This window comes from Microplitis demolitor, chromosome 3 (assembly GCF_026212275.2).
Source record: "Microplitis demolitor isolate Queensland-Clemson2020A chromosome 3, iyMicDemo2.1a, whole genome shotgun sequence".
Lineage (NCBI taxonomy): Eukaryota > Metazoa > Arthropoda > Insecta > Hymenoptera > Braconidae > Microplitis > Microplitis demolitor.
Window position 1 is genome coordinate 4,602,418 of NC_068547.1, and position 26,949 is coordinate 4,629,366.

The 26,949-nt window shown below is 28.3% G+C and overlaps 1 protein-coding gene across 1 annotated transcript in view; it reads right to left on the reverse strand.

The window, feature by feature from the left end:
- The window catches only part of LOC103580761 (uncharacterized), a 142,832-nt gene that overhangs the window by 16,448 nt on the left and 99,435 nt on the right, over window positions 1–26,949 (reverse strand). Inside the window, exons 6-16 of the mRNA XM_053737806.1 lie at window positions 23,669–23,796; window positions 16,168–16,341; window positions 9,714–9,798; window positions 9,478–9,630; window positions 7,770–7,907; window positions 6,837–7,042; window positions 4,693–5,010; window positions 3,805–3,869; window positions 2,518–2,722; window positions 2,124–2,269; window positions 570–698 (exon numbers count right to left, since the gene is read on the reverse strand). Coding sequence (XP_053593781.1) covers window positions 570–698; window positions 2,124–2,269; window positions 2,518–2,722; window positions 3,805–3,869; window positions 4,693–5,010; window positions 6,837–7,042; window positions 7,770–7,907; window positions 9,478–9,630; window positions 9,714–9,798; window positions 16,168–16,341; window positions 23,669–23,796 — 1,747 coding nt within the window. The remainder of the gene's footprint in view (window positions 1–569; window positions 699–2,123; window positions 2,270–2,517; window positions 2,723–3,804; window positions 3,870–4,692; window positions 5,011–6,836; window positions 7,043–7,769; window positions 7,908–9,477; window positions 9,631–9,713; window positions 9,799–16,167; window positions 16,342–23,668; window positions 23,797–26,949) is intronic.

Genomic DNA, 26,949 nt, shown 5'->3' on the forward strand with positions numbered 1-26,949 from the left:
TGTATATATATGTATAGATTTGATTGTGATTTTTAAATCGTGAACGTATGATATTTAATCCATGAGCTTCCATGGGTATTGGGGTTCTTATTTTTATATATTTTTTTTTTTAATAGTAATAATCGATCGAAATATCATGGGAGAAAATGTATATACAGTATACGAGTAGTGAAATAAATGGAAACCGCACAAATAGCTTCAATTATTCATATTTTGCGGCTCGTCACAAGCTCTCGCATACACGAACAGTTGACTCTTTGATTAATTTCCATAACCAAACAATTTCATAGCGATCGCTCGCATCCCACGACAAAATTAACTTTTAATCGTACGGTAAATATATATGTATGTATTATATTTATTAATATATTTTATGCAGTTATAGTTGTTAAATTTAATTGGCTGAGTGATTGAAATTTATCGGGCGGTATTAAATTTTTTCGGTCACTAATAAAAATGATTTTTTTACTGTATCGTTTTGAGAGAGAAGTAAGTTTTTTGGTGGTACATAAAAATGTTTGAGTGATGGAATTAGATGGCAAGAAATTTATTTAGCTTTTTCGACTTACCTTGATGCGCAGCAGGTGCTGTAAGCTCTGGGCTTGACTGCTATTAGGCGGTGGATTATTTCCACCGAGTCGCGCCACTGCTATTACATTCTCTTGTGTGACGTTGTATAAAAAGAGGGTACACATAGTCTGAAAAATATTTTTTTTTAATGTAAGACAACAATAATTAGTTACATTTATATGATTTTTCATTTTTTTAAAATATAGATTTTAAAGACTATTAATATAAAAAGTGTAAGATATTAATTTAATTCTTTTAAAATATAATACATTCACAGCAACTATTTCGCAAATAATATTTGATCCAATATTTTGTTTGATAACATAAGCATCTAAAGTTTAAGACTCCATTACATAATTATTATCAGAACAACGTAACTGACATCAAATTCACACATAAATAACCTGCGCGCAATATCAGTAACGTGATATGTTCACAAAGTATCAGACTTTCATGTGTATGGGAGTATCTAATTTCAACATCAATAAACGATAGCAATAATAAACGCATTGATTAAAATAATGTCTGGCACACAAAAAAAAAATACTTGAATAAATAATGAACCCGTTAACAAGCTCGTATGTTTTCGTATTAACACGAATGTAATTAATTAAATTAACTTTGTTATAATAACTATAATAATTATGTGCATGTTATTATTTACCGAAAATAATAAAACAATGAATGATATCTAACAGTTGCTTTGTACCATTGTTAAAAATAAAATTTCCTTTTTAACATTATTATTATTATTATTATTATTATTATTATTATTATTATTATTATTATTATTATTATTGTTCTACATTTTTTTTATTCAAGGAATATCGGCTTTAATAATAACTTAATAATAACCGAATTTTAGTAGATTTCTTAGAGTCCATTTTGCCCCAAAGTTTAATTATTTATTTTTGGAGCATATTGATTACGAATACATGGCAGAAGACTAGAAAAGGTAACAGAGGTAAAAAAATAAAATATTAAAACTTTTTTTACGGAGCTCATTTTGTCCTCAATTTCAAGATCTTTAATTTTCCACGGATGCGGCATATTGGGATCAAATACACGGTAAGGGGTTAGAAAGAAGTAAAACAAGTGAGAACCATTAATGATATAAGCCCTTTTTATTTAAGCGGCCTTTTTTCCCCTCCCCTATATACTCCATCTATAACAATATATGATTAGACAAAATCATTTTTTCCCGGGATATTAAAATTTATAAAAAACGTTTTCGCCGCGAAATTTGTTGGGCTCATCAGTAAAGTTGATGCAAGTATATTCTACTTTAGACCGTTTAACGGATGATAAGAATGATGACGGTAATTCTCATTATGATGATGTTAAAGCATGTATTCCAAGTTTGCTGTCATATTTTAGAAGAATTCTCTTAAATTTATCTAACCTTGTATAATTATATATCTTTGGTAAATTTATCATCATGTCTTATTATATTTTTTTATTGAAAGGATCAAATACAATAGAACTGATCGTAATAAATTCACCATAAATTGTTATCATAACTATTGTAAATAAAAATAATATAAATAATATACCTTATTGTTAGCTTCCTCACGCATAAAGCTGTCAAGTGAGTTAACCGCGTCCAGCACAGTTAAATTGTTGTAAGTTTTCATGAAATCCTCGTCTGTTTCACTGTATCCAAGAAACATGAAGACTCCATGAGGAATATTGTAAGTTTCTGTTTGAACACAAAGATGTTTGTTTGAACATGACAAGAACAATTTAATTATACTTATATAGTTGAAGTTTATTCATCATCTACAGTAACTGTGTTAACAATATTTAAAGTAAAGATAAATTTAACAGCTCGTTTCAGTAATTTAATTTAATTTTTTTGTTATATATTTGATGCAAATGGTTATTTAAATAATAATGAGAATTTTAGTAAGTTTTCAATTGATGAATAAAGAAAAGGTTTATATTTACCGGGAGAAGGTCGCATACATATAAAACGACCGCTGTAACACAGACATCGACCTCGGAAAGCTTGGTAAGCTGGGGCTGCATGATTGTAAAAAGCAAAGGGTGTCTTACAGGGTGATGGTTGGACACAAATCGTGTTGCAGACAAGCGTTACACCCTCTCCACACTGGCACAGATCCGAGCATTCTGGCTCGTTGTCACGATAGAGCTTTAAAATTTATTTCGGATTAATCAAAGTTTGTTTATCTTTCCTTTCGTTTAAAGTCTACCCTACTGTTACATTGAGCGAAAAAATAAATAATAGAATACCCAAGGAATTTTTATTGAACAATATCAATAAAATTTTGGGTAACTGTTTAGAATCAGGGTCAACGACATTTTTAATAGTTCCAAGTACGTAGACCTTTAGTAAATTTTGACTGAAAATTAATCAAATTCCAGTTTGGAAAAATAAATAAATTAATAAAAAGTTTGATTACACTCAGAAAATTAAGTAATTGTGTTTATTATGCTGAATCTTTAATTCCAATCATCTAGAATGATTAGAACGTTTTTCAATGCAAAAATAGTTAGTGTTATAATTTTTTTCATTAGAATTAATAATTATTGGATGATAACTTCTGCAATAAATTTCGTAACAGTTACTATCAAGATGGTAATATTTACTATCAGAATGATAACAGTTACTATTAGAATGATAATAATTACTATCAGGATGGTAATATTTACTATCAAGATGATAACAGTTACTATCAGGATGGTAACAATTATAATTTCTGATGACAACTGTTATCATCTGGATTATAAATATTACTAATTATAATAGTTAACTCTAGTTAACATACAGGATTGTAACAATTATCATAAATATGATGAATACTACATATTACAATCTAGATGATTTATACAATCATCTAGATGATATTCACTACTATCGGATTAATGGTAAAAATTTTACTATAACTAGATAGTAATTTCTATTATTCAATTTTCTGTATAGTGAATGAATAGGAATTTTTAGAAATTGACTGACTCAATACAAAAATTAAACTTTTAAAATTCTTATGTACGATAATATTTAAACCATGTACTTAAAATTTATGAAAACTATATTTTTATGATCATAAAAAAATTCTTCTTTACTAAAGATCTTTGTAAGCCTGTAAAAAAAAACTAAAATGCCAATACTGTAAACGACATTTGATTTTTGAAAGGGGCTAAAGTATAACAAAAACCATCAAATAAAATAGATTTTTTTAGCCCAAGTAAATTGCTTTTCAGTGTACTTACTCTTTTTCCTTTGCCCTCGCGTATGTACTGATGATTTTGCCTCGGTCTTTGAAACACACAAAAACCTAAGAACATAAACGTACGTAAATAAACAAACAAATAAAAAAAAGGAAAATATATACATATATATCAGTATATAAAAATGTTCACATTTCTTCACTTTTCTACGTCAATTCTCTAGCTTGACTCAAATATAAATTCTATAACACTTTTAATGTTCCGAGAGAACTATTCCTATTCACTTTTTTTCTTTCTTTCTTTCTTTCTTCCTTTCTCTTTATATATATTTTTCCAATTTCTCTCAGTGTTACTGCGATTGAGTAGCTGCTGAGACATGCCTTTTGGCTCGGAAGTGAATCGCGCGTCTGTCGAAATGTCGCACCAACGATCAAAGTGTTGGTAAAAGTCAGTCATGAATAGTAAAAAAACAAAAAGGAAATTCGATAAATATTTTTCTCTGTATTAAATTCTAGTAAACAATTTATTTTAAATTTCAAATTTTATTTACCTACAGTCTTTCATCTTTAGCGTTAATACTTTTAAATATTTGTTTTACTAATGCATTAATCACCGGTATTTTAACATCAAAAAACTTAAGATAAATTTTGTAAAGAAGAGAGAAAAAATGTAAATAGTTTTTTTTTTATCGACAATAAATTTATTTTTAATTTTCAAATATGAAAATTCAAATTAAATTTGAATAAAAATTTCTCTAGCCGATTTTCAGGTTAAAATTTTTTTTCATGGCCCAAATTACCCCATGACTTCCATATTGCCCATATGTGGAATTAAAAAAAATCTAGGGGTAATTTTTTTCTCTATAGGTTTAATTTATAAAGAATTTTGTGGCCCGTTTCGCCTCAATTAAAAGTAAATATATGAACTTACGTGGTGGTGGTGTGCTTGTAGTTGTTGTTGAAGGAGTTGTAATTACAATAGTAGTACTTGTTGTACTGGGTGTGCTTAAAATAATACTGCTGCTAACACTAAATATATCGACGTCATTCATCGTTGGCTGAGTCGTTGATTTTTTAGTGACCTCTGGTATAACATTATCCTCATCAACACTGTCGGTAATTAATGGTGTGATTGCTAAAAATGTTGCTGATGTACCCCAGGTATCGGTCGACATTAACGTTGTAGTTGGGCGCGTATTGGAATGATGGCGATGTTTTTTACGGGCATGGAAATCTTTTTGTGATTCGACTGTAATAAATTTATTAATGCAGGTTGCTATTTGTTGCTGTTGTTATTGTGGTAAATTTACAGTTAATAAATGACAACAAAGCACACGGATGAATGGGAGATGAAAGAAAATGTCAATATATGACCTCGAGTAACATTTGTGTATAATAGAGAATGGTATATTGTGTACAATAGGACACATGGGAAAATTGAATAGTGAATTGTAAACTGGGTTTCGATGTCTTCGTCTCTTACTCTATACTCGGGCACTTAGGGCATACGAGTATAAGGCAACCAAACCAATTTCTTGATATCTAAATTACTTATCTAGTCTGATGAATACCAGTCACTGTGCACAACTACCAGAGTCTTTTCAACAAATAATAATCAATAATATACCTTCGCAATGTTCATGTGAGCCTATTCATACGATGTAATTAAATAGCTTTATTAATAGAATATTTATATTTTAATAGATTTAATTTAAGAATTAGTTTTCTGGATTTAATGCACACCTTATAAATTAAACTACTTAAAATTTAGCAATAGTATGGAGGCATTACGAAAATTATTATAAAAAATTAAATTTTAAAATAAGATATTCAAAAAATATACATTTCGGTGGATTAATTGCATGCTAAAATGCACACCACGAAAATCAGGAGGAAAAAAGTTTTTAAAGACTTGGTCTCATAAAAAAAATTATATTTTAATAGAAGTAATTGGGAGAGCAAATATTTTGTTGTAAAATGCACACCTTATAAATTAAAATTCAATAATAATTTGGTACCACTACAGAAATTCGATACGAAAAATTGAATTTTGATGAAAAATATTTGAAAAATAAAATAATTCATTGGATTAATTGCATGCTGCAAATGCACACCGGGAAAATCAAAAGGAGAAAAGTTTTCGGAGACTTGGTATCATTAAAAACATTATATTTTAATAAAAGTAATTGTAATAACGAATGTTTTATTAGATTTTATGCACACCTTGTAAATTAGAATTCAATGATAGTTTGGTAACATTACAAAAAATTAAATTTTGATAAAAGATTTATTTAAAAATGTACATTTCGTTGGATTAATTGCATTTTGAAAATGCACACCACAAAAATCAAAGAGATGAAAGCTTTCGAAGACTTGGTGACATTAAAAAAAATTATATTTTATGGAAAAAGTTAAAATAAAAAAAAAATTTGTTGAATTTATAGCATATCCTAAATGCACAACCCAAAAATTTGAGTGGTTTGAATTTTAAATCACTCCAGGAAATTATTGTATTAAAAAATATGACATGACAGTGTCATATTTAAATGACAAAAAAAAAAGTTTTGACATAAAATCGAAAGGTAGATCTTGAATGAAATTTTTTAAGACTTGTAAAATAATTATTTATATATTAATATAAATAAATTAAATATTTATTGTCAGAGTAAAAATATAACATTTTAGTTGATAACTGAGAATAATCATGAAAGTTTACGACCGACCGAGTTAGAAAAAATTCAATTAAAAAATGTTTGATAAAAAAATTAATCAACAGTTTTTTTTGTGTACAAATTTTTTTCGGTTGAAAAAAAAATAGAGAAAAAAATTTTTTTATTATTTTTTTTAATTACCCTACCCACAGTAACTAAAAAAAAAAATATATATATAAAGTAAAGTCTCAGAGAAGTTTTTTAAAATTTATTAAAAATGAAATAATTTCTAACAAGTCTTCATTTTAGTATTTGAGTAAATAAAATAAAATCAAAACACAAAAACAACATAATTAGAGCGTGTGCTGTTAGTTTTCCCAACAATGAAATTTAAAAAAAAAAAAAAAATAATAAAAGTACTCACCAACACAAGGATTAACCCAAAGTAATCTCTGCCATCCCAAACAATCATACAACTGCGTAAGGTCAGTGCCCTTACAAGCACAATTGGATCTCAGTTCCGTGCCAAGAATACCCAGCATTGCTCTTCTGCAGTCAGCAGGCGGACCCGCGCATTTTTTCGTCACGCTATCCACTGCACAACTCTGCTCATAGTGTTCCAATTTATTTCTAAAAAACGAAAAAAAAAAAAAAATTAATAACATAAACAGAAAATACTGATTACAATCAACCCATTAATTAATTAATCAGTTATTATTATAAGATAGATATTGAACAATATCAATATAAAATATCTATAACGCCGATATTAATTAACATTATTTATTTTTCATATTAATTTAAATCACAAATGACCATTAAATAAATGACTGAATTATTATTCATACAATGTCAATCGATACTCTTGTGATATTATTATTATTATTAATGTATTTTAATTAAAAAGATATTTATTAACAAATAGAACAGTATAATGAACGTCAATTGACAGAATAAATTGCAAAAAAAAAAAAGATTTTTATAAAAATAAATTCAACTTTAGCGATGCCATTGAGGTCAAGTACTACGGGGTAATAATCGATTTTTTTTTTTTAGGTATAACAGACATAAAAGAACTCTTGAGTAATTTTTTTTTTATTGTTATTATTATTATTATTGTTATTATTAAACTTGGAATGCTCGATCTTAATTGTATAATTTATAATATATTTCGCGAAATAAGGTCAAGTTTGAAGTGTATATTCGAAACAGAAGGAAAGTGGGAGGCATGGATAGAGTTCATGTATGGAGTTAAAAAGTATTTCACCTCTGACATTTTCATTGCGCTTTAGTATATTATAGTGATGATCGTAAGGATAATGATGATCAATTTGATAGGATTACGAGGAGATTATACCTGCATAGGTTATCCTCACGGCACGCTAATGCTAAGCTGTGACAGGTTGGAAGCTCGGAGAGATCGTGACCTTGCGCACAGACTGGATGCATCTTTTCTTGGGCCACGATACACTCGTCATCTTTGTCTTGAGTTTTTCTATTTATAAAAAAAAATTATTTATGCAATTATTATTTATTTAGTGAAGCTGTTGAGTAATTAAAAAAAAAATTATTTTAAGGAGCTGGTTTTCTAGTGGACTCAGAGCTTTGTCTTGGTTTTTCTGGCCCATAATTTTTTAATGATTTATATAATTTTTTGGAAAAAAAAAATATGGCAATTAATGGTAGGAAGTATAAAAATAGTTAAAGACTTCATTGATTCAATTGGAAGAAAAAATAAAAGCTTAGAGGTCAGTTAGTAACGAAAGTATTCGATTAAAGTCGATAAAAGAAATTTACCCTAGTTTCGCTAGGTAAAAAAAATCTCATGGCTTTAAAGACTCGATTTATATATTTAATAGCTTATTTGACAGGAAATAAAAGTCAGAAAATTATCGATTTTCAAACAAATTACAATTTTAAATTTGAAAGTACGTAAAAATAAAATCTAGTTTTTTTAACTTTCCGCTATGAAAATTGTAAATTTTCAAAAAAAAGGAAGTTATTGGTTGCGGTCCGATTTTCAAAAATCGAATTTTCATCAGATCTCGACGTTTTGAAGTCCTAGGAAACTATTCTGGCTACTTCCGGGTGGACGCCCGTCCGAGTGTGTTCATGGATGAGTGTAAACTAATTTTTGTCATACGGTATCTTTGAAACGAATCAACCGATTTGAATGTTCTTGACAGCAATCGAAAGAGTTCACCAAAACTTAGATCTGGATAGAGTTTGAAGTTGATCGGTTGAGTAGTTTACGAGTTGTACGAAAAATAAAAATTAAAAAATTTTCTACTTCAGGTTTTGTTCAAATAACTCATAAATTACTTGTCCGTTTTGCCTCAAAATGTATGCAGTTCTGAGTCTTGATAAGACCTATCGTTTGCTGCCAAGCGCGTTCAAATCGGTTGATTCGTCCCGAAGATATCGTATGACAAAAATTAATTTTTTTTTGCTAAATGTATGTTTTTTGGCTGAGCAACAAAATAAACATTTTTTGACTTCGAAGAGCTCAAAAACTTGCAAATCATAACGTTTCCGAGCTTCCTGAGTTTGAAAACTGCGGGAAGTTTTCAACCGTTTTTCAGATTTTTTTTTTTAAATTAGAATTTATTATTTATAAGTTGAATTATTAAAAGAAGTTGAATTTCATATCTACCGAAAAATTATTATCATAAATTTATTTTGTACTAAAAAAAAAAAATTCATAAAAAAATGAGTAATTAGCATGAATTAAGAAGTGAATAATTAGTTAAAAAATCAGAGCGTTGTAAGATAAATTGGCTGGTTAATTGGGTACGTGTAAATTCGCGATCCGGATTTCTTGGCTCGTATCTATATCAATGTAACGAACGAATCCACTTCTAAATTGGTTAAATGTCTAGTGGAGCTCGTTGTTACCATCTCTCAGCTTTTGGTTCATCGTACTTCATGATTACCCTACTCACTTTTCCTTCCTTTTTCACTCTCTCAGGCTCCACTCCCACGACTACTCCTAGTCCAACTACAAGCAAAGTCGACCCTCTCGTCGGTCGTCGAAGCCCCCAATATAAATTAAAACAATTACTCACTTGCAGAGACAAAAAGCGATCTCCATCGAGTGACTATCATTAGCTTTTTTGTAGAAGTTCTGCAATGCATTCATACACTCATTACGAGCACAGCTTGAAGCATCGCAGTGATTCAGTATTGGCTGAAATAATCCTCTGCATTCTGAATCATTTCTAAATAAATTATTTAACGCTTTATCATATTTTTATTTATTTGCAAACAACTTTTATTTTATTATCTGATATTTTTAACTTACCGACACATTGAATAAGCTTGATGACACGTACTCGACAGTATCAGTTTGACAGGCTGATGAATCTTCTCGATATCAATCGCCGAATCTAACAAACAACGCACATATTTTATTAGCCTACCTCATATTGCGGCAACATTTATTATTTTAAATCCCGCGAAAAAAAGCATTCGAAAAATGTTAAAAAATTTTTCATCATAAATGATTTTATAAATTTTTTAAAAATTTTATTTTATTTTATTGAAAAAATATCTATAGATATTAAAAAAATAATTTTGCATATAAGGGGGGGGGGGGCAAAACGGGGTTTTTGAAGTCTCACATTCTCTACCGTAAATAGTAAAAATTTTCAGTTGCTGTTAAAAAAAAAATTTCTTTTTTGCGGGCAAAATAGACTACTGCCTAAAAAGGGTGAAAATTAAATTTTTCAATATTGATTAAATTTTTTGTAAGTAATTTACAAAGAAAAATTACATTTTACGCAATATTTGAATACCAAGAAAGAAAAAAAAATTATAATAGTTTTTATCATAAAAAATTTCATTTCGATTAAGAAAAATTATTTGAAATGTTTCGAAACAATTCGAAATGATTTAAAATAATTTGAGATAACTAATGTATAGATGTATGTATATATATGTATAGATATACACTTAGTATAGATTGAATCATTTTTTAAAATCGGGGATTAAGATTTTTCGACTGACACTCGATTTTTGGAAAAATTTAACAAAAAAAAAAAAATTTAAAATAATGTTCTACTATATATATTTACAAAAGTGGTTTTGGAATGTATGAAAAATATTTTGCTATAAAATTTTTGGGGTATCCCATTTTGCTCCTTTTTGTCCCCTATTCTAAATGACAAATAAAATAGCCACAATTTTCAAAATTCTATTGAAAATTTTAAGATTCTTCCAAGCATACAAACATTTTTTAACCAAAGTCATGAAAAAAGTGATTGATGTATGTCTTACATTACAACAAAAGATAAAATTTCCCAGTACATTAAATTCAACAGAAACATAAAAAAAAGTATTTATATATTTATCCAGTTAAAAAAGCGCGAGTTATAAATTTTTTTATTATTTTTCTTCTCCAATTCTTTTATTATTTTTTCTGAAGCATGACGGAGGATATTAGGTCGATATATTCAAGCACCTTGGATATTAAAGTACACCCTCTTGTACCCACGTCTCACATCGTAGCGGCGCACACCGGCTACGTTCGATTCGATAAGAAAAATGAGGCCAGAATACTACCACCGCAGTAAACCCAAAAGCTAACGTTTCTACGAGGGATCACTATACAACCCCTACCCCTACTATTTCCACTACTACCACAACTGCAGCACTAAAGTATATTTATATTGTACATCTTGAGATAAATTCGACATGGTTTATTAAGACAAACGAGTGAAACTAACTTTTCTTTCACTATACCCCAAGTTAACTCTTCTCTTCGGCTGCGACACATCTTACAAATAAGATGTATTATTATGCTGACTGACAAATACTCGATGTTAAGACAGATATTCTCTTATGTAGTGCAGAAAATTAAATAGTTATTCATGTAAAACAACTTTCAGACTTTTCAAACAAATGAATATTGATGAAAACAAATATACATGTATATGTTATTGTAATTTTGATGAAAATACCCTCAGGTTGATGTAATTTAATACATAGTTGGCTTTAGTTTCTGGTGTAATTCTTGTAAGACGTGTCTTACGATATCCTTCACTTACAAACGAACAGGATAATATTTCTCTCTGCCCTCTCACCCTCTTACTTGAGAGGGGTTTATATCAGAGTCGGGTGAGTTGAGTTTATCTGGGTAAGGATGCCGCCGACAAAGATGCACCATTTAAGGCTTTAACGACCTAGCACACTAGCCCTTTGGCTATTTTATAACTTCTGCATGAGATAATGAAATAATAATAATCAAAGGAAACTAAACTGTAAAATATCGGGAGTGAATGTAGAATTTATTTCAACCCGAATTCACTTTACTTGGTTCCGGAGTTTTAGAAAAAAATCACTCCGCAAAAGGAGTGAATAGGGAGTTTTTCATGGGTGGAGTCATTTCGGAGTGACGCGATTTTATTTCAATCCGCATTCACTCCGGTCCGAAGTTTTGATATTTAAATAAATTTATGTTTAATAGAAACAGCTGTTAATTAGAAACATAATTATTTCAATAAATAATTTATTCAGATATTAATAATTAAACTTAAAATATTATGTTTTTAATTTATAAAATGTTTTAGTAACTCACTAAATTATAATTTCATATATATAATACATAGTGAAAATGTTAAATTATTGAACAGCTATAGCGACATAATTTTTATGGGAATATTTTATATTTCGGTACAATATAAAATTTTATCTAGTGGTATGGTTGATGTAAGTCATACGATAGTTTGTAATTCAGTGGAATTATATTTGTTAAAATTTTATTATCAGCTGCTTATAATTTTAAAAAATCATTTCGCGCGAAAATATGGAAAGGGAAGTCGTAATTATTTCCGTACTCAATATAAATGTAAAAATATCAAAGACCTGAGCTCACTATGTATTAGTAATTTTTTTATAATTAATATTTCTAGGTTTTTTCTGCAATAAACCAGGACTAAGATCACACAGGTTGCTGAGTACAACTCAATCATCGAAAAGCTATGTGCACTATAACACAGGATAGCGAACAGGATAGCGAATTCAGTTAACGACTTTTGTGTTTCCATAAATTTCTTTGAAGTTTCCTTATCAGGTTTCTCAAAAAAAATAAAAAATATTGTATCATGTCATTGATATAAAACAATAATATAAAATAGTATATTATATTATATCCTCGTTCAGTGTAGTTACTAATTAATCACTACTTTTGTAATAATTAAACAAGATGTACAATCCGATTAGCGTAAATAAATAAATAAATATTTTCCGAAACTCCCTTTTGGAGTGAAATTTATTCCGAGGGAATTAAATAAATAAAAAGTCATCCACTCTGCGTTCATTCCGCAAATTTACAGTGAAAATTTTTTTTAATAATTAACTATTTTAAAAATCAAGCAATTTTCTTTTTCATCTCTTAATTTTCCCCCGTCGACTGAAAGAAAGATGGCGAAAAAAAAAATTACTGAAGAAAATTTCTATTCTCGATACACGGGCTTAGGTGGAACTATTTACTGGAATGAGCTTCTGCAGAAAAACCCAGTAATGGCAAATCGAATTTCTCTACAGTTAAACTTGACTTTTTTTCTTAATTTATTTTTTGTATTTTATCTAGAGTTTTGTATTTGTTTATTTTATTTTATTTTTCTTTTTTAATGAGATACTCTTTTGATGTTAATGCAAGTCAAAGAAAAAAACTCCCTGTTCATGAGTCAATAGAAGTTTTATATCAACAATCGGACCTTTGGCAGATAATTGATCGAAAATAGACGATAGATTGGTGACTAAATACATGATTGGTACTTTCAAATTTGTTTAGTGAAGTTTTGTAAACAAGGATTCTTATTTGTGATGAGTAAATATACTGGTGATTAATGGTGCTGATGACTCGACTTATTGTAAAAATGCTGAGAATTTCGGTCCGGATTAAGATCTTTTATTTCTTTTCGGTAAAATAAAACAATTAATTGAATTTATTGTAAAGAAGTAAAATGAAAATTCTGTTTGATAAATTTTAATATTAATTTCATAATAATTAGACACGTAATAATAGTATCAAACGTCTCGGCTTTTTAATTAGCGTGAAAACAAAGAAAAAGTGTAAGATGACAAAAAAACTTTTCGTTTGATGACAAAATACTTGATTGTTAGAAGCCGGCGTGACACTCGAGAAACAACAGTAATAATGAAAAAAAATTTTCTTTATTTTGTTGAGAAACTGAGACACCACAAAGAGATCCCGAGGATTTGAAATTCTTGAGATATATTTAAATAAATATAATTAGACAGGTTATTTTCTAAACGGCTTGTTATTGAATGCTCTAGAAATCTGAGAGACGAATTGAATTACTAATGAGTAGCTTCTCTGGCTTTGGGGCTCGAGTTTCTGAAATTTGTATTGGCATTCAAGTTTTCTATCTACGGAGATAAGTTACATAAAAAATAAAAAAGAAAAAAAAACAAACTACTTGAGATAAATTGGACGACAAACTGAGAAGTTGTCTTACATCAAGGAAAAGAGCTAAGTTTACGACAGCTATTAGTGTTATCATGATTAATCCTTAAATTTTACCTACTAAAACTTATTAATTTCCAAGATTTGTACTGCGAGCCGTATTTACTTAACTAACTTGTCATCGTGATCGTGGGTAATATCGCGGCCGGATTCAGATATTCCTCTTAAGAAATAAGGAAATGAGAGTACTGTCAACTAGTTTAAATTTAATTTTATTTTATCTACTGTACTTAACTATTTTGGGCCTATACCTAAAGTAACAACTGATAAATAATATATATAGGTTTATCAATTAGACTCTTTCAAATTTTTAAACACGAAAAAATTTAAGAGTTTTAAGCATGTAAAAGAAATTTATTTTGTCAAAAGTTATGATGGTTAGTTGGTTTGAAAAGAGTAACAGTATTTCAGTTAGATCACAATCTGACTCACACTCTGAAACCAAGTGTGGTCAAAATTAACACACTTGCCAAATAACATTGAAATACCATAAACAATTCATGGATATTTAAAACACCGTGAGACGTGATTTAAATGACTACAAAAAACTATAGTTTTATTTATGGCCTTAAACATGGAACACATTTAAGATGTGTTAAAATAATACGTTTGTAACACACTTGGTTTTAGAGTGCATGTAAAAAAAAAAGATCCCAAAAATATTTCAAAAAGCTTAAAAACAGTAAACTTCCAAATTTGAAAGAATTCTGAATCTTGAATTGATTATTTTTAAAACTAAAAGAATCTAAGAGTAAAAATTTTCAATCTCGCAACCTTGTTCTTAAGCGGTTGTGATGAGAGTCAAAACTCGTCTATCATTTGTTTTAAAATTTAATTTTTTTTGCCTAAAAAGTACTCAGTTGAAATTTTTTTCAAAAGCTACAAAAATGATCAACTCAAAGTTCAGAATTTTCTCAAATTTTGAAGTTCACTGTTTTGAACCTTTTTAGAACATTTTTAGAACGAATTTCTTCTACACGAGAATAATTTTTGTAGTAATTTTCAGTAAGGTTCTTTTCTATAAAATTTCAAAACCATGAAAGAAAAGAACTATGACGAGTAACATTTTTTTGGAAGCTATATCGTGTTTGCAAACCTCCGTACATGTCGGAAATCACTAATATTTTTACTGAAAACGAAACTTTCCGTATCAATATTCTAATTAACCGACTTCAGACTTCATTAAACTTGTTCATTAAAAATTTTTTTGCGATAGTAGGAATTTTATCTTACTTCAATTTTTCAGAAAAGTTGTAGAAACAATTTTACGTGAGTTAATCAGCCGAAAATTTTAATGTGCAATAAAATACAACACTTTCGCACTAAAAACTTTTTTTTATGCCTCTACAATTAAGGGTATGAAATTTTTTTTAACTTGTAATGGATTTCGAAGAGTGAACATAAAAGAAACACATTTTCGTGCACTAAGACATATTCTAATATGTGTAACTGTAAATGTATTTCGAAAAATCGTTACAAACTCTTAAATTTTTATCGTCATTTCTTGCTCTTTTGCGTATACTATAACATTGTTTTATGTTTTATTTTTTTTTTTTTTTCAGCTTGCCGATTGCTTCCAATCGCATGCAGACGATAATGGAAAAAACATTGCTATTTTTTTTTCGGCTGTAAAATAAGTCGTAAACTCGGTGCTCTAAGTTATAAGTCAGATAATCGGAGAACATTACCTTGGACGGAGATTTTCCGATTTTGTGTTAAGTTAAAAAATAAAAAAAGGTAGACTTTAAAATACTTGAACAGAGATCATGGCAAATAGCATTAATGTGATTCCTGTAGTTATAGTAATGCAGGTACCGATATTAAGCTTCTCGATATTTTCTCACGTGGAAACAAAATAAAAACAGGATAAATCGATTTACTTTACTATACTGTACTCAGGATACTATTTGCCATTGTGTGTACTGGGCTAGACGTACTGGGTGTGTAATTTTGCGATGGTGAAAACCCGAGCGTAACGATTCATCGTATACTGGTGTCATTACCATCAGCTTAAAGTGCATTTCTAGCGAAAATAAATAGATCCCATTTTAACGATTGCACATATACAGACTAACAGAAGCGTATGCCGCATCATTTGTAATCGAATCCATCTATTTGGGATGTAGAATGAAAGAATAGAGTCGATCGGACAGCAATTCACGTCGAGATACGATTCAAAAGTCAATTTTTGAACAAATCATTTATTTTCAACAACTCAAAGTTCATTTGAATAAATAAATAAATATATAAATAATTTAAAACTTACCATCATCATCAGTTGAATGATTTCTTCTATGATGAGGTCGATGCCTGAATCCCGGCAGAGCCAGCTGCTTTAAGGCATGAAGATCCTGATGATCGGCGTCAATCAGTGGGTTTTCCAGTTGCGACTCGATGATTTCAAAGCTCGTCGTGTTGTCGGGATGGGAGATGATTTTCACTGTAAGCGCGTAAGTGTATCGCCCTGATGATTTTGTTTACTACAACTAATTTAACTAATGGGCTTAATTAGAAGGAATTTGTTTTTACTAATAACAAGTCAAATATATTTAAAAGCCAGTGAAAATTATTTTCAAGACTTAAATCTTATTTTATTTTTTTTCGTGCAGATTTAAATAATAAATTTTTTTTTTTTTATTTTCAAGTCTACTTGAAAAATCCAGGTATTATGGATAATTCGGCTGAAATTTTAATTTTTTAGTAATTGAAATTCAAAAATAAATTAAATATATTTATAAACGCGAATAATTATCCCGTGGTTACGAACCTTGAGCAATGAAGCCCTCAAAGGCTTCACGAAGATCAAAAAGTCGATCAATAGGCAGACCGAAGTCGTCGTCAATCCGGTCGACAACAACAGCCCCATGCTCGTAAGTAGGTCTCGGTGCAAAACGATTGGTGCCAGGTCTTAGTGCTGGTGCCGATTGTGCAGGTACTTTCTCGTTCTGAATTTCAGGCGATGCAGGCTGTGGTATTGATGATGATGGTGGTAGTGGTGGTGCAGGAACAGGTGATGGTTGTGATGGTGCATCGGGACGGTTATCATAGTGATGACGATCGCGGTGCCGATGATTGTGATTTTGGTTGTGGTGGTGATGGTGCTGATAGTGCTCATTACCGCGATCGAATTTGTGCCTTTCGAGATCATGCTCAGTGCCGTTGTTTGCATGCTTGGGTTCGTTTGAAAGGGAAGAAGAAGCAGAAGAAGAAGAGGAAGAACCCCCAATATTTTTATGATCCTCGTGGGAGCCAGCTAATCCCGAGTTCGTACGGTCTTCGTTTGACTGAGGATCGTACGATCGGTAGACACCTATTCTGTGTCTGTCGGTTTCGACGCTACCAGGCATTTCTGGTAGGCCATAGTGACCATGACGATGACGATCGTGATCGTGATCGTCATTATTGTTACTGTAGCTGTAAGTGCGCGCAGTCGCGGGGAATAAAAAATAGGGGTACATACTGGTCGGGGGCAACCAGATCTCTTGAAAGTTCTCCTGCTGGGGGTCGAACGGATATAGGGCCGAGTCCGTTCCTGATAAGTCTAAGGACGCGGAGGAGGGCAGAAAGTCTGAAACACATAAGCAGAGTCGCGGCACACTCGGTAATAAGTGTAAACTGTTTGCTTCTATTCATCCTCGACCACGTGCACGAGGAATACTTTCTCTTTTTTTTTTTTTTTCGATAATTATGTAGTTCCGCGATTTGAATTTTAATTTGAATTTAAAACTGAAAAATTTTTTTTTCTTAATCGTATCTACGCATCCTTAGATCAGAAAAAAATATTATTTTATAAACTTTTTCTTTACAATTTAAAATTAATAAAAAATTAATGTACAGAAAATTTGAATTTGAATTATTCTATAATTTTTATTGAGGGAATTAATTTTATTTTTATTAATTTCCAAAATTATAGATTTTGATGCTTTTTTTTTTTTAACGCAGGTACAATAAAATAATTGACTGGCAACAATTAGTGTTAAAAAAACTTGATTGGAAATTTTGAAAAAAATTTTTGAATGATTTTTTGCACATAAATTTATATTTTCTAATAAAAATTAGATTTTGGTGTTCTAATTTTTTTTTTTTCATTAATTTAAAAATTTGTAGATAAATTTAAAAAAAAAATTTTTTGACAATCAAAAATAAGCAAAGCTACATAATTACCGATTTATATTTTCAGACAAAACAATAAAAATACTTTTAAGCATTACTAAATAACTTTAATTCTGCATTCATAAATTAAATATTTTTATTCCCATACATTAATATTTATAAGTACGTAGTAGTTGTAATGTGTACTGTTAAAAAAAATTGTAAAAGTTTTAGTGAAAAGAAAAACAAAGTAAGTAAAAATTAAAATTTTATAAACAATTTTCCCGCGAGTGGCGTTCGCTTGGAAATTTCTATGAATATATTTTCAACTCACTTGGGTTTTAATGCTTTCGGTTAAAATTTAATTTTAATTATTTATAAATAATCAATTTATTATGTCATTTTAGTAATAAATGTTTTCAAAAGTATATTATAAGATAATATTTATGAGTTAAATAAAACAGGATGTACTTTCGATCAAGTAAGAAAAATATATAAAGTTAAATTCGATAAAAAAAATATCGCACACGTATATTATTGTATTTTATAAAGCGTAAAAAAATTATATTTGATCGACGGGTAGTGGACTTCAGGATTTGTGATATGATAAATGACGAATATGATAAATATGGTGGATTCAAGTGAATGGAATAAAAAATAAATAATGTAAGTTTTAATAGTTTTAAGTATAAGTATATATGATATGTGTTGATGAGTGTGCTCAATTATGAAGCTTTTTTTTCTAACTTTATTAATAGACAATTTTTATTCATTTTTATACACATATATATTTTCACACAGAAAAAAATCATTTCTTGACGCAAGAAATCTTTTGTATTATTAGAAATTGGAAAAAAAAATTTTCTTTAGACGATAAATCCTTTTTTTTCTGTGTATATATTAGTGACTTTAAAAAATCATCAAATTTTTTTTTCAAACTCGGATGAAAATTTTTTGTTATATAGAGTAAGTGCACCAGTACCCAGTCCCTAATCAGTAGCCAACCTGTCATATACTTCAATATACGCTCAAAATATATATATAGATATAATTTAACACGAAGTGGCTGACTACTGGTTTGGGGCTGGGTATTGATGCTCTTACCCTATATCATAAAAAATGCTCGTGAAAAATTAGTGAAATGGAAAAATTTATAAATTTGCAAAATCTTAAAAATCAATTTTTTGTGAACCGATTTTTTTTACTGTCGCAAATGTTATTGTGGAACAAAATAAATGGTTTCTAAAAATTTTCCGATCAAAATATGAATATTTAAATAGTTCGAGAATTTTGGAATTTTTCGAGGACACTAGATATTGTCGAGTAACCTATAAAACATTTTTTTTTCAGAATCAGCTTACATGGTTATAAAAAAAACTACAATACGAGACGCAAGAAAAGTGGGAAAATTTATTGTAAAGATCATATTCTATTGCAGACATACTTTAATTTTGATATAAATTTTTAAGTTCATTATTTTGAATCTCTAATTAATTTTTTAAGACTCAATATAAGTTGCATTTTAATGTCTCGATATTCATATCGATAGGCCATTCGGATATATCTAAAGTATCCTACTCGAAAAATTTCAATATTCTTGAGCGATTTTTAAAAATCCATGTTTCGAGATAAGATTTTCAGAAGATCATTTATTTTCCATGTAATAACATTTGCTGTAACGAGAAAAAAATTCGATCAATGATTTTTCAATATTTTCGATTATTTTAGTGATTTCTGAAAATTTTTCAACCATGCTATTTTTTGCCGGATTAAGAAGCAATGAAATTTTCACACGAGATTGAAAAAAGGCGATGTTTTGAGTCACCCTAATATCTACATATATGTATATGTAGAAATAATGAATAATGGTTTTATGAATAAAAGAAAGAGGAACATAAACATGCAAAAATTACAAAGCATGCGGTGCAAATATTTTTTTTATTTCAACTTATATACGGTCTACTTGTTTGTCACAAACAAATTAAATATAAATAAAAAATTCATTAAAGAGTTTTATTTATATTTAGGTTGTTTTTTTTTCAATTTCATATATGATGTAAGCTCGTATAGAAAAATGTTAAACATTTTTTTTCTTTTAACATGTACTTTGAAGCGCAAAGAGCTTACAAAATGTAATTGTATAGTTGACAAACAATTTATATGTTATAGTGAAACACAAGTTATATAAAAATGGTTAAATAAATAGGGAGTGCAATAGAACTACATAAAAATTATAAGAATTTCCGGATTTAAATTCATGAAATGTTTGCTTTGATGGTTGAAAATATTCGATGGATTATTTAATAGTTTTTGAAACGAGAAATCGCTCGTCAATTTACTCGTATGATGCCGCATTTTATAGTGAGAGAATGATTTGTGCTCACGTGATGCATTGTAATGGCTAAACATTCTGATGATGTGCGTCGGCATCCATCATACCCCATTCGAATCTTTATGCTCTCGTTAACATCATGTTGTATATTTAATATTATTTTAACTACTCAATTTTATTTACAAATAATCGAGTTTATCGTTCATGAAGAAAAAAATTTATTCCATTTCAAATAATTTGAATTTAATTTTCATGAAAAGTTGCATGCAGCTTACGGACTTTTTTGGGAACGCATTTTTAAATTTTACAATAAATTTTTTTTTTAATTAAAATATCGATGGAATTAAAAAAATTATCAATGAACATAGTTATAATTTTTTTTTATAATAATTTTAATTTAATAAATATCAAATGTCAATTATTTGATATAAAATGATAATATTAAAAAATCAATTTTTATTTTTCAATAAGTCATGAAAGAAAAAATAATAATAATAATAATAATAATAAAAAGTATTAAGTATACGTATACTGATAGCACAAAATTTCGACGGAAAACTTATATCTTATTGAAGTTATCGAAAAATTTGCTCATTCATATTCATACACCACAGCTGCGGTTCTATCAGAAAAAAGGAAAAGGCTGAGTCGAAAAAAAAAATAAAATAAAATAAAAGTTTCCGTAAAAAAAAATAAAATAAAATAAAGTAGAAAGAATCTTTCTCGCTAATAAATTTGAATCCAACCTCAAAAGTTTTTAAACTATCAGCCTTTAGAATAAAAATATCTTGTCTTGATAAATGGTACTTTTGCAACATAAAAAGTGCCGAGAAAAGTAATCTCATTTTCCATTTGAATTAATTTTTTTTATTTAATTTAGAGTAGAGGAAGGTTTTAATATTTTTGGAATAGTTGCAAGTCCGGTCAATTCATTAAGTCGATGACAAAATTGAAAAAAAAAAAAAAAAAAAAAAAAAAACAAATAATAATAATAGTAATAATGAAAAGAATGATGAGTATAGTTGAATGTGAATTACGTAGAGAGCTTACGGAAATACGAGCTTGGGTATTGTGATTGTTCCATTTGAGAGGATAACTTTGGAGAATCTCAATGGAAATGTCTGACAGAATAGAGTCCTTGGAAACTTTAAAGAGAATAATACCACTTAAAATTGACTTAAACTCACTCTCACTTACTATATTGCTCTTTGAGACTGTCGTAACCCGATTTAGTTCACCAGTAAGTTAACTTTTGTTTATTAACTTTCTCTAAATAGTAGTCTATTGATATTTTTATATTTTTAATTGACAGATTATATTTCGAGTATCCATTGAAGAGAAATTAAAAAAATACTGTCTGTTTCTACACAGAAAAAAATTATCTCTTTGCAAAAAAAAATGTTTACTCGCCCTAAGAAAATTTTCTACTTTCCCTAAAAAATTCTTAGCATTATAAATTGAAAACGAAAATTTTTTCTAATCCTAAAAAATTTTTTGTCTTCGACCCCATACAAAAAAAATATATATCCACACATATTCGGGCAAATTTGTTTATATGCAACATATAAATATATGTCTCATACAGGCAGATTTGCGATTGATAAAATTAGAAATATATAATTTGAAAAAATTTTTGAAATTTTATTAGCAAAATATTTTTCTTGTAATGTTGAAATTCGATATGGACCCTTGGATTTTATCAACTGATATTTTTACTATTTTTAAAAATGATATTAATTATTTAAAGTACTTTACTAAGCTTAAATGTTATTTATAAAAAAATAAGTTGCAAAACGAATGTAATTGAAAAACCGATCGCATTAAAAGTTGAGAAAGATTAAGAGAAGAATTTATTATTGACATTTTATTTCTCGAATTTCTCCGTAAGCTCTTGAATCCAAGTGAAGATCGATTGGACGGGTGGGCAAATGATTTAATAGAAGAAAATCCTCTCGATCTTCATTAATCCAGGTACAACTAATACATTCAACACATCTATCTCTATATATCGAGCTCTCAGTCCTAATATATCGTAAACATCTTTTTATGAAATTTTAAAAGGATAATTTTTTTTTTTTTATCAACAAATAAATTATTCAATTTCATAAGAAAAATGATGAAAATTTTTTTCTTTATAATTATAATTTTAAAAAATCAATATATATTAATAATTATTTTGTTAAATGGTTTTCATATATTAGCATTGAGATTTTAATAACTGATTATGTTTTTTGATAGGACATGGAATCAATTCAGCAAATATTTACTGCTTTATGATAATGATAATAATTTATAAATATGAATGAATTTGATTATAGTTGCAATAAAGTGCTCAGCATGATTATGAATCATGAAAATCAAGAAAGTATTCTCATTAAATAATATATTGAAAATTTTGTCTCAAACAAGGGTTGAAATTTGAAAACAATATTTACATTTTTAATAGCTTTTTGGTAAAAGATCAAATTTCATTTTACCCGAATGTTTCTAAACAATTTAGTTCCGGTAATAATGACAACATTTCTCATTTAAATAATGTTTTTTGAATTTTTTTGATGATTACAAAAACGACTATTTTGTCACATTTTAAGAATACAAAATTTTTGAGTCTGGTGCCTCATTTTCTCAAACATTTTGATTAATTTTTTGATTCAAATTTCTCTATACAGAAAAGCATTACTATCCTATTTAAACAAATTTTTTCCAAAAATGGTCCTAAAACTTTTCTGACTGTGAACTTTTAAAATTGACACAACTCTGACTTTTGAATTGAACATTTTTGGAACTTTGAAAAAATTAAAAAGTAAACAATTTTCAATTGATGTGAACTTTTCTTGCGGGTTTTTTTTTTTTTATGTTTTAAGCAAAATTAATTTGAATTGACAATCTGTGAATTTATAGTAAGTTCAAAATTAATTCTAATCGTTCATTTTTTGGATTATTTTCGGACAAGTCAAAAAAACTGAACTTCCTACTTTGTAATTGTTTTAAACTTCCAAAAATGTTCAACTTAAAGTTTAGAATTGTCTAAATTTTGGAAGTTCACTGTCATGAACGTTTTTGGAACATTTTTAAAACGAATTTTTTTTACACGCGTATATATATTTTATCAAACTAAATAATTATGAAAATTAGTTATATTTTCATTAATGAGAATACTTACTTATTGATTAATTAAATATGAAGAATGATCATTCATATATGTAAAATTGTCTTTTTGTATTGTTTTATCTTCTTATATGTAAAAATGTATGACATTTTACTTTATATATACATCATATAATTAATCATTTCAATGAAAATATTAAAATAATAATAATAGTTAACATTTAAAATAACTCACCAACACATGGATTATGATTAACTGCGGAAAATATTTTATCGCAGCGTTTTTTTATTTGATTTCCCGGACAAATGCACCCGAACATCGGCGACAACCGCAATTGTGTCCAGGCATCGTGACAAGCTTCTCTGTAAAATAAAAAAAATTTATGATTAATGATGAAAAATTAAAACTATAAATAAGAAAATCCAATTTTATTATTAGCTATTATCAATAATCAACGAAATTAAATTTCATAATTTTCTTATCAATTTGTTTTTTTCAAATTTTAATTTTTGATTACACTTATTTTTAAATGAAATTATATAACTCATATATTTGGGAGAGTACTAATTTATTAAAGAATTCATAACAGATACCAGTATCACTAAAATTTTTGTCAAACACTAGAAAAAATTGATAAGAATGAAATGCCATTAATGTAGAATAATTTGACAGTAAAATTGGTCGGTGGTTAAGAGATGGGAGAAAAATGTTAGCGAGTTTGGTAGAGAAATGAAGGTTTCGTTGTGTGCCTGTGTGTGTGTGTGTGTGGGGGGGGGGTGATAGGTAAAATTTTATCAACGTTAGAACCACTAGGGCAGTGGATGATTAGCGTCGTTATCTAGATCGTTACCCGCGGCTGGTGCAAACTATTCCGGGAACTTGGCAAGACACATCCACCTGAGGCCTTACGGAATGCGAATTATTCCAAATCGTTGGTTCTTGCATTCGTGTGTGAATGCGATTAGATATATATCTCCGATGGGAATTTACGCCTGCGAAAACCCTGTCATGATAATACTGAATAGAATTATTTTTAATGTTTTTATGACAGTAATTATTACATTTATTGGAGTAGTTTTATCAATAGGAATAAGTCAAGTGCATAATTCATAAAACTTTTTTTTTGTCGAATAATTCATAAAAAAAATTCATTTAACAAAAATAGATTACAGATTTTTTTTTTACTTTTTAAAATCAATAAGTAATGTTCAAATTTGCAATTTTTTTTTTTTTTTTTCACTGATTTACAGACAAAAAGAACTCAAAAAAATTAACTCTTTGATAGACAATAAAATATTCTACAGATCAAAATAAGCAAAATTCCACTTCTGCATATTCGTCAAAAATTTGATTGCATAATGAGTAATGACATATCCCAATATATAAGTAATTTTTGAACCCACTTGTTGAATTCAGCAAATAATTCAACGCATAATATTTACTGTAAGATGCGACTCTTGCTCTGACTAAAACTTAAACTTTACAGATTAAAATTATACTGCTTTTTAATAGTTTCAAAGAAAGTTAAATACAATAGTTCCTAAAAGTTACGATATCTGAAGGATAAATAGAGTACCAGAGTATTAAATAATTTTTAATTGAAACTTTTTAGCAAAATAATTCACCAACGAAAATCGAATACTATAGTGGGAGTGAAAAATTGAAAATAATAATTTAAGCAGGATTTAATACTTCAACACATAATTCGATAATTATTTTAAATTTTACAGTATTAAATAACTGTGCTATCATCAATATATTATTTTGGGAAAATTACTGCTTCGTGTCCTAACGGCTTTTTTGTTTTACCCGCATTAAATAACGATAATTAAACGGTCAAATTATATGCATAATAAATAAATATAAATTTCGATCGAGTGATAAAATTGAATTAATAAAAATTTCCATTATTATTAAACCTTTAAATGACAGATTTTAAATGTACTATAAAAAAATAATGTTTAAATCGGCATAAAAAAAATATTTGATCGTAAAAGTAGATTCTCATTACATTGTGAATATAAATCAAAGATCTGAATTTATGAAAACTCGAATGCCCTCAAGAGAACGTTAAAAAATTTTTATTCCAGCATAGAATTTTAAGATGATGAAATATTAAAAAAATAAAAAATATGTAAAACGATTGACTTTGAATTTAGCTCTCAAACTTTCCATTGTTTCCAATTTGGAAATTTTGGAAAAAATTTGATTTTTTAATTCAATCTCAATCAATTTAGCCATTAAAAGTTTGGGTCGAAGTACCATTTGTGGCCACTTCTCCTTTTGAGGACATTTGATACATTATTTTAATTAATGAAAAGGTATAAAATAAAATTTCTATTGCGACAGTGTGATAAAAATACCTTCTTACACATTTAAGAAATGAATAACATCATCACGTCTTTGGCGAATTATTTACTTTTAATTTTTGAAGTGTCTAGAACTTGCCCTAAAGAGCCCAAAAACGATACCTCTGCCCTACACTTTATTTATACTGACACACATACAGCCATCACTCCAAAATGATCAGATTAGTTTCCTAAGACCTCAAAACTTCGGGATTCATGAAAATTTGAAACTAGAACATTGCAATGAGAACAAATAACTTTCCGGGTTAAAAAAATAACCTAATTTTGATTCGCTTTTGACTTAATTAACTCGCTTTTGGCGACACTTACTGCTTCTTAATTTCAAGATGACTTTTAACTTGAAAATGTAAGTCAACTAAGTTAAATTCAAGTCAAGTTGACTTGAATTCGACTGAAATGACGTCAATTTAAGGCAACTAAGCCAAATCCAAAACAACGTGACTAATTTGATTTAGATGGCGTAAATCGGTACTAAATAGAACAATTTAGTAAAAATAAGTCAGAACCAAATGTGTTTTGACATCTTAAAATATGGTTTTCATTTATCAAAAAAAGGAACTTAAAATTGACTTGCTTTTGTTTTGCTAGACTTGCTTTGTTTCCAATTTTTCAAATTACACCAAAATCGAGTTATTCTTTTAATCCGGGTTCCCTACTTTTTTTAAAATTTTTTATTTCCTACGCGGGAAGTATGAAATAAATTTATTTATATTATAATTACGGCTAAACTTACATAGATTACTTTTATGAGGAGAAAAAGTAATACGGTTAAGTCCGTGCGGCCAAAAGTTTTTCAAAAAGAAATCCTATGTCATAAACCATATGTTTACATTATTTATATCTAACTATGCATACCTTCATATATTTACATCTATATATATATTACAATTGCACAGTTTCAGACTCCGACTTAGACTCAGATATTATTTTCGTGCAATAATACAATAATAAAATATAATTTAACAGTATTGTGCACATCTAGTCTCATATAAAAGATAAAATAATGGTAATAATAACAACAGCATAAAACTAAAATATACTTTAATAAATTTTCAATGGTTTAATTTTCAAAAATACTTTTATTATTATTATTATTTTTTATATAATTTCAATATATTTGGTAGCAGCTTGCGTTGTATAGATAAA